Source organism: Lactuca saligna, chromosome 5 (assembly GCF_052625555.1).
Source record: "Lactuca saligna cultivar CGN05327 chromosome 5, ASM5262555v1, whole genome shotgun sequence".
Classification (NCBI taxonomy): domain Eukaryota; kingdom Viridiplantae; phylum Streptophyta; class Magnoliopsida; order Asterales; family Asteraceae; genus Lactuca; species Lactuca saligna.
This window is the reverse complement of record NC_136421.1, coordinates 130,280,218-130,290,142: the sequence shown is the minus strand read 5'-3', so window position 1 is coordinate 130,290,142 and position 9,925 is coordinate 130,280,218. Positions and strand designations below refer to the sequence as shown.

The 9,925-nt window shown below is 33.0% G+C and overlaps 1 protein-coding gene across 1 annotated transcript; it reads left to right on the top strand.

Moving 5' to 3' along the window:
* Nucleotides 1-6,145: 6,145 nt before the first annotated feature.
* Nucleotides 6,146-9,674, top strand: LOC145048244 (uncharacterized). Its single transcript, XM_078996692.1, has 6 exons — nucleotides 6,146-6,455; nucleotides 6,696-6,853; nucleotides 7,271-7,343; nucleotides 7,758-7,952; nucleotides 8,194-8,287; nucleotides 8,807-9,674. Exons 1-6 carry the CDS (start codon nucleotides 6,327-6,329, stop codon nucleotides 9,514-9,516), a joined length of 1,359 nt encoding a protein of 452 aa, XP_078852818.1. The 5' UTR covers nucleotides 6,146-6,326; the 3' UTR covers nucleotides 9,517-9,674.
* The last annotated feature ends 251 nt before the right edge of the window (nucleotides 9,675-9,925 follow it).

Here is a 9,925-nt window from a genome sequence, read left to right as displayed (position 1 = left end):
GGTCCGTTCTCGTTGTGAGTCGTGTTCGGGACAACGGATTCAAACGAGTCGTGTTCGGGACAACGGATTCAAACGATGGTTTCGATTGGGTGTTTGGTTTTTGGCCGTTTTTTTTTTTTTTTTTTTTCAAACTCAATTATAAATACACTTCTAATACCAAAACACATACACATACACATACATACACATTCTATTACACCCATGGATCCCTCAATAAATATGGAATTTTTAAAAAGTTTTGACTCGGATGACGACATAGAATTCGTCGAGACATTCTTCAATGTTGTGCAACACGTTCACGCCGAAGAAAGTTCGAATGCAGCGCGTACAAGGGCGGTCGTCAATCGTGATCGCCAAGCCGCACACGACTTATTGGTACGTGATTACTTTGCCGATAATTGTCTTTATAATGACGACTCGTTCGAACGTCGTTTTCGTCTGAATAAAGCTATATTTTTACGTATTAGTAATGCTTTAGAATCTCGTTATGATTTTTTCAAACAAAAACCCGACGCTAGAGGAAGAATGGGTTTTAGTAGTATACAAAAATGTGCGGCCGCTCTTAGGTATTTGGGATACGGTATAGCATTTGATGCATCTGACGAATACTTGAAAGTATCCGAGAGGACCGCGGTTGAATGTGTAGATTGGTTTTCTGCATGTGTTTATGAGGTTTTTCACGAAGAATATTTGAGTAAACCTACTCAACGTGATATTGAGAGATTATATTCGGCTCATGAAGAGAGGCATGGATTTCCTGGTATGCTTGGCAGTCTAGATTGTACGCATGTGGCTTGGGAAAAATGTCCAACTGCATGGCGTGGTCAGTTCACTCGAGGAGATATAGGTGAACCAACTATCATCCTAGAAGCTGTTGCATCTCAAGATTTGTGGATATGGCATGCCTTTTATGGAGTAGCGGGGTCTAACAACGACCTTAATGTTCTTGGTCAGTCTCCACTTTTCAATGATATTTGGACCGGCAAAGCACCTGATATGACGTTCACGGTAAACGGGCACGCGCACAAATATGGTTACTACCTTGGTGATGGGATATACCCGGATTATTCTACATTGATGAAGGCATACTCAGTTCCTCGAAGTGAACAAGCAAAATTTTTTACAAAAAAACAGGAATCAGCGAGAAAGGATATCAAGAGGGCATTTGGAGTCCTTAAGCAAACATGGCATGTAGTGAAATATGCTACACGACTCTGGGATAAAGAAAGAATTAAGCGAATGGTCCTAGCATGTATTATAATGCATAATATGATTATTGAAGATGAAGGTCGAGCGATTTGCACGTATGATCCGAACGACGTTGTCGTTCCAATTGAGGAGTTCGTACCCGAAACGAATGCTTTTTTGGAGCGAGTTGTTGAAATTCATAACAGTGAAACGTGTTTCAATCTTCGAGAAGATGTCGCGGAACATTTGTACCAACATAGCATGAACGACGATTAGGATTTTTATATGTATGTTTGTTCGTTTTCTTATTAATGTGATGTTTGTTTTCTAGATTAACTAAGTAATGTAGTTTAAAGTTGTTATTTTATTTTTATAATTAATGAAAAAATAGTTTTAAAAAAATGAATGCTTTTTACTTATAAAAAATGTAATTTTATTTTAATTTTTGAATTAAAAAAAAAGTAATTTTATTGTATTTTTGAATTAAAAAAAAGTAATTTTATTGTATTTTTGAATTAAAAAAAATAAATAAAAATAATGATGTGGAGTGGTGTGTTAGTGGTAAGTATCCCAAGTTAGTTGTAATGGAATGTGGTGCTGATGTGGCACCCACCACATATGTGGTATGTGGTGGGTATAACGGATGGTCTTACACTAATTTTTTCTCACATTTCTTTTATCGATATTCACACTCCTTCACATATGAGATGAAAAAAGCTAATCAAGATTTAATGATGCAACTTTTTTGTACATTGCTGATATGGGCATGTACCATTCTTTAGATATGAGATTAAATATCCAATCAAGATTCAACTTTTTTCTTTCAATTTCAAATATGGGTATGTACAATTCTTGACACATGAGATGAAAGAAGATGTGGAAGAGAATATGTTGGTTTTAGAAGCAGAAAAAGTCAAGAAAGACAACGATGGTGAAAGCAATGGGGAAGCCATTGATGAAGGGGACTGGAGCTCCAAAAGCTTTGGGAGGTAAAGTTTTAGGATTGCATTTCTTGAGAATAAATATACAGTTTGAGAAGATTAAAGTTGAGGTTACAGATGAGGTTTTGTATGTTATGATACCTAATGCACTTGTCTCTTCAAAGGTGTTGGTGTGCAATGAGCAGAAAGAAAGCATTTTTCAAGAATTCAAGAAGTTGTTTTTACAAATGTAAAAGAAAATGTCAAAGTTCTTAAATATTTATTGAAGAATTTTTTTGCTATTTAAAAATTGTTAATGGTAAATTATAAGTGTGTATTAGATGTTGATTAATTAAATACAAAATTGTTTTGGTTTACTACGTGCTCGAGGTAAAACATCTCCCTATCTAATAAAGCAAACTAAGATGCCACGTGTCCCTTCAAAAAACCTTATTTCATCCAATGTTAAATACCTTTTTTGCCCTTCATTGATATAACCTTCTATAATCACGTCCTATAGCTGTCGAGGTTAAAACAAATCTTCAACTAACATCCGATTTTTATGTTACATAATTTCTATTTGAATTTAATGTGATATCATTTGAAATAAATACTCAATTCACTCCTTTAATTTCGTATTAAATGCCTTTTACCTATCATCATATACAATATACAATCCCTAATTAGGAACGTATAAGATATTATATAAATTGCAATTAAGTTGATTTAGGCAATAACCCAATCAATTCCATGAATTCACGAGAAATCAGCAAGTCATTGTCTCCAATTTTGAAAGGGATTGCTATATACATGCCTCTAAATACTCCATATGTACTCAACGACTCGTGATTCTTTTTATTGTTGATTTCAAAATTCAAAATTGAGGTTAGTATATGTATCTTTCTTCTTCCAATTTACAGACGAATTCTACAAACCATTGATGAAATCTTTTTTTTTTTATTAATGTGTATGTACGTCTGTGTATGAATTTATTTTTTGGATTTTATATATTCATGGTTTTTTCATGATTTCAATTTTTATGTAAACAATGAAAGGTTTCCAATAGAGAAACCAAGTTGTGCCCTTCTAATTACTGCTCAATTTGTAGTTATGGTTGCTCAATTTGTAGTTAGAGATGTGTTACGTTATCTTGAAAATCTTCTTTTGCCTACCACTTGCTTGATGGAATGAATAAGAGAAAAATATCCTGTTAATTTATTGGATGGTTTAAATTATTCTAAAGTAGATATATGTAGTTTTAATTTAATTACAATCAATCTCATTCAGGTGATGTGTTGATTCCAACAAAGGGTTGAAAGATGTTAAATATGTTAATGGATGTCGCCATGAAATGGACATTAGTTTGAAAGAAATGGCAACTTTGGCAACAATCATTAAGACTGTTCTGAATTAACCTCATTCAACTTACGGGCAATGGATTAGAGTTCTGTTACTTGATCAAGAACGAAGAGGTTCTATTAGATATGGCTCTTAAATGTTGGAGCCTGTTAGATAGGACCCTATTCTGATAATCATATTTTGTTGAAATTTCCAGGTATTTAGACTAAACATGGATCATAACCCAAGCCTTGAACTTTGAAGGACATGCTTTTTGAAGCCCTGTGGATACAAAAGGTAATATTGTGGATACAAAAGGTAATATGGTGAATTGGTGATGTTATGCTACAAAAACGAGTCTCTAACTTGTGAAGGTACACTTGAAAAGATCTAATACAATGCTATTGTGAACAAGCTGACTATTTTTCAGTTAAGTTTTCTTCTTGCTTGTTGAAAGTTCATCTGCTCACTGATTGACTGCTAAAAGATAATTTTTGTTCTTAGAATCACCAACGGGCTTTGCATTTTGAGTTTCGGTGTCTTGATTGTTTGAATTGTTAATTTATTTTGATAATTTGTGAATAGGGCATTTGATTAGTGGGTTTAGATATGTAATTTTATTCATCTGTCCATTGTTTGAATTGCTAATTTTGTTATCTTGGATTTGGCAACAACATCATCAGTTTCGGAAAGACTGATATTTCATATCAATACAAAATGAAGCAAATGACCACAAAAGTTTATGTTATGCATGCCGATTAATAATTCACACTCACTTGAATACATCTAACGTTGTTACATTATATTAACTATAAATGGACGTTCATTTTTAAGCTTATTTAATTTTTGTTCACAATAGAACTCTTCAAATGTTCGAATGCAAATACAACATTAAAATATGAGTTTGATTTTTTTTGGTTTGTGGGTATGCAATAATTTTTTTAGTAATCATTCACATCATTAATTTATTTAAACATATTTTATTATAACCTTTTGTTTTTGTCTAAATAAAACTTATATATTATTAGTTTAATAAATTTTTATAAATCTTTTACCCGCGGTTTTCACGGGTTGTAACCTAGTAGTAATATAAAAATGAGAATGAACATAATTTACAGTATGTTTGAAAATGTATTTTATTTCCTTAAGAGTTGAACGTTTAAAGGGTTTATATTAGTTATAGTTTTTTGCATTTAAAATTTTAAATAATAAAATATAACAAGATATATTATCGGTTCAATTTTCTTGTGGATTAACTTAATATATAGCTTTTTAGAGTTGAATAACTTTAATTGATCAGTTTAGGTTATTTTTTGTTTATGACAAAACAAACATGTAAATTAATCTATTTTGTTTTCGAATATTTACGACCTTAAAATCATTTTATTTATTTATTTTTTAAAAAAAAAATAAGTTATTAGAAAACATGGGAAGCGAGAAAGCGGTTGTGGAATTCATGACTAATCGGGAGCATAGCTTCTGCGGTTATTGTTTTCCTGGGTCGAAGAAGGAGGAACATGGGAAGGAGAAGGAGGGTTGTCGTGTAAGACGTCACGAGCTGTACAAAAACTGTAAATATGGATTTAGAGTAATTCTTATTGTCGTTTTTATATTTATACAATTAGGTGGTTTTGCTGATAATGAAGTTGATTCTTCTGAAAAATCGTGTATCGGATCTTCAATACTACCAAAGAAGTATCCGCTTACACGATTGTGTGAGGAGTTTATTGATAATAATATTCCTAACTAATTTTAAAGTAATTAAACAATATAATAGATTTCACTTTTTCTGTTTTTAACTTAATTTCATTTAATTGTGTCTTAATCGTTAGTTATTCTATTTATTTTATTTTCTTTTAATGTGTTTTTTTTTCATTCCTATGCTGTTTATTTGGGTAAATTTGCTATTGTATAATGCATGGTAACAAATTACATAATGATGATATAAATGTAAGTAAAATTAATATTTTTCTGTTACACCGGTTAGGTGTCTTGCGGACGAGTATAAAGCTAATTATTTCTAAAGGATATCATTTTCATAATTTATTTTTACAAATCTTCATATCCTATTAAATAGTGACATGTGTAATATTTAATTCTCATGATATTTTAATATTTTAATATGATATCTGTTTAATTGGGTATAATGATGTGTAGGAACAAAAATAAAAAAATATTAATTTTTTTTTTATAATTACTTTTTTGAAACACGTCCCTTTGGTACAAAACTCAACATCTCACATGTTTATGACTTTGACTTCTTTCAATACCTAACCTAGTCTCATCTCATCTATAAGCTTCTAGATTTTGTTGAATTCAAATCTTCAATTATGCTTGTTTAAGTATTTAACTATTTAATCCAAGTTTTGTTGGTTACATCTAACATGAATAATAGTAAGGTTTTATTTTAACACGTGGAAAAGAAAAACAACATTGTGTGTAAATTGTAAATTTGCAATACCCACTTTGGCTACCTTTTGGAGGTTTTGTTTCCTCACTAAACGTCGGTGCCATCGCTCCATATAGGATTGTAAAAGCAAAATCGGATTGCTGTAATGAGAACTGGGAAACAGCCATCGGGCCCCATTAATTCTTTTTCAACATAGAAAATTCTTCAATCACGTAAGCTCATTTCTTTTTCCTCTCCTATCCCTTGGTTGTCAATATTGAAGAAACTACTTTACTCCATTATCGAGACAAGTATATAAGAGTATTTTACATCGTTTCAGGATATTCATCCTCCATTAGTGTTCACATAAGATATCTAAATATCAAGAGATATTTTGCTCAATCTGTTCTAACCAGTTGCTACTGATTCTTTAATCGTATTTGGTGATATCCTTGTATACTGTACACCACCTATTTTTCTGTTTCAGCAACATGAATACCGAATCATCCTCGAGTACAAAATGGGTCTCTGATCATAGTCCAGTTCATTCTGACGTTGAGGAAAAGCTGAGGCGCCTGTTGGTCGAATTAGGGAGTGCTGGTAGAATACTTGGAATCCAGGTTTGTGAAAAAGACGTTCATGCCCTCATTGTTCTCTTTCTCTTCATTGAAAATAACCTTAGAAAGTTTGTATTGCCCATGTATGATCACCCCCTGTAACAAACTCCACTTGATAGTTTATACTAGGGATATAAACTTTCAACTTGATGCTAATAAAATATATAGAAGCTTGAGTTAGTTTTTTTTTTTTTTTTTAATCTGTCAATTGTAATAGTAATGTACATGAATTATACTTGTTAGGTTTGTGCATACAAAGATGGGAAAGTGATCATTGATACTGCAGCTGGAGTCATGGGAAAAGATGACCCTCGTCCAGTTCAGCCCGATACCTTATTTCCTGTTTTTTCTGCCACTAAGGGTGTCACAGCAGGAATGATGCATTGGCTAGCCGATAAAGGGTATATTTGTCAAATTGTATATACTTAGCTCCCATGAAGGGATCTTGTATGGGATCCTGTCATGCAAGTAAATAGAGTAAATTACTGAAATCGTCCCTGTGGTTTGGTTAAAATTGTACGTTTGGTCCCTAAGTTTTTTTTTGCACTCGGATCGTTCCTGTGGTTTGATTTTGTTGCGTTTTTCGTCCATGTGGTTTGATTTTGTTGCATTTTTCGTCCCTTACATACATAAAGTTAGGGACCAAACATGCAACTTTTACCAAACCATAGGGACGAAAAACGCAACAAAATAAACCATAGGGACGATCCGAGTGAAAAAAAAAATTATGGACTAAACGTGCAATTTTAAACAAATCACAGGAATGGTTTCAGTAATTTACTCACGTAAATATTAACCAACATGCATATTCATCATAGGAAAATGAAGCTTGACGAAAATGTTGCAAAATTTTGGCCGGAGTTTGGTACAAATGGAAAAAATCATATAAAGGTTATCCCTATCTCCCAATGTTTCTTTTCTCTAATTTTTAAACATCATCTTTATAATCTGATTTCACTAGAACAAACATTAGTGAAACGTCTCCAATGGTATCTTTGTAGAAACAAGCAAGGGTATGAGAGTTTCCATTCCAATTTGGATTGGGCTCCTTGTGGGCATCAAGCTCTTATATCAGCCACGTGTGTACCCTAAACCATGAAAGATTATATATCATAGGTTATGGTTTAGGGTTTCGGGTGGTTTTTATGCTAACAACATTTTTTTTTGTATACGCATTTGTGAAACAAATTAGGTAAGATCCAGGGATGGTTTCTTTATTTGTTTTCCTTTTGTATTATATTTAATTTATAACGTTGCAATTTTATTTACATAAGTGTGACAGATTTCCTTTTTTTTTTCCCTCAGGTTCATCATATACTTAATCATACATCTGGTCTTCACAATGCTCTTTCTGACATATACCAAGAAGATCCTATGTTACTTTGCGATTGGGATGCGTGTATAAAACGAATTGCAAAGGTTGCTCCAGAAACCGAACCTGGTCGTGAACAGATATATCATTTTCTATCATATGGTTGGCTATGTGGTGGAATCATTGAGGTATCATTATATGCATAATCTATTTTCTCTCTAGTAATATATCTGTATTTGGTAAAAGCTTTCTAGGCTATTTCGATTATGAGTATGACATGGACATTTATGTCTTTTGCACAAGAGTAGTTGAGACCATGTATACCACCTTTAATTCTGGTGTGACTAGCAATTTGTAGATTTTTTTTTTTTTTTTTTTTTTTTTTTTTGTTTTTCTCATTGATATATGTTTATGTTGTTAACGTTGCAGCATGCATCCGGGAAGAAATTCCAGGATATTCTTGAGGAAGCTTTTGTACGTCCACTTAACGTGGAAGGCGAGTTTTATATTGGGATTCCTCCTGGTATGATTCATGAATTTTTTTGACAACTCATTCCACAAGGAATTGTACTATACACATATGTGCAAAAATGAAGGAAAAAAAAACGTAATTTCAACATTTTTTGTCAATTAAGGCACTTATAATTGCTTTAATTAAGTAGCGATTAATTCATTGTACTTTTCCTTATCATGTAGAAAACCCACTTTCCACGCTCTCCATTTTATTAATTATTTTTTTATGATTATTTACAGAATTGAGTGGCCAAATCACAAAATGTCAAAGTCCATTGGTTAAATTGATAAAATTTTAAAACTAAGTTGTGGGGGTTTTTTATTTTATTATTTTTTAATTTTTCTTTCATGTCTAAACCACCCGTTTAAGTGGTCTTTTAGACAGGTAAAGAAAGTATAATGATATGATTACTATAAGAAAAAAGTTAACTTGATTAAACTAATAAAATTTTGAAAATACAAATGTTTTTCCGTATTTTTTTTACGTGTGAGAGTTCGTAACAAAATTTGGTATTTATTTGAAATCCAGGTGTAGAATCACGTATGGCAACTCTTACGTTAGATAAAACTGAATTTACTAGGAATGCTGTTGCAACCGCTGCCACCATGAAACAACCTTACGGCGCCATGCCTTCCTCCCTCTCGCCGGAAATCCTTGCAAGCTTCATTCCCTTGTCCAACACTCTCAATGTCCGCCGCGCCATACTACCAGCCGCCAACGGCCACTTCTCCGCCCGTGCATTGGCCCGCTACTATGCCGCCCTCGTGGATGGCGGCACAGTCCCTCCACCCCACTTCTCCTCCCTCCCATTACTTGGAAGCCACCCCCACCACCCCACATTCCCCTCCAATAACCCGAAGGATTCCAACTCCGGTACCCACAACCAAAATTCCAACCCTAAAATTTTTGACAATCCAAAATCTAAAATTCATGATGCATTCTTGGGAAGTGGAGATTATAAGGCTTTAATCTCTTCGAATGGGAAATTTGGGCTCGGGTTTAAGAGGGTCACTGATACCGAGGGCTCGGTATTTGGGTTCGGTCATGCGGGCTTCGGTGGGTCAACTGGATATTGCGATATAAACAACCGGTTTGCTATTAGTGTGACATTAAACCAGTTGTCTGGTGGGGTTTTGACTGGGGAGATAATCCGTTTTGTTTGCTCGGAACTTGATCTTCCGGTACCTGAATATTATACGGTATCTCAGGAGTTTATTGACAAACTTGTGATCAATTAAAGAGTGTTTGATCAAAATGTGCTCATATACATATTTGTATTAATTTTGAGGTAACCTTTATCATACATGTACGTTTACACAAACTTGGGTTGAAATTGTTTAATTAAGGGAGTATACATTTGTTGTAAGTGTGGAAAAAATTATTATCATACCAATAGTTATCAGTTTTTTTTGTAAGTTTTGGGATGAGCATGTGTTTATAATTATAAAACTTTTGAAATTAGAAATGTGTGGAAAATAATAAATTTGAAAAATGGATTTTTTTGGAAAACCTCTAGAGAAATTTTAAATCAAACATGTTTTCTAATTTTTTGCCTTTCTTAATAAACTTTTTTTTTTTTTTTTGGAAAACTATAGAATAATTTTCCATAACCAAACACATCCTTAGTTATCTTAAAAGATTTTTTTG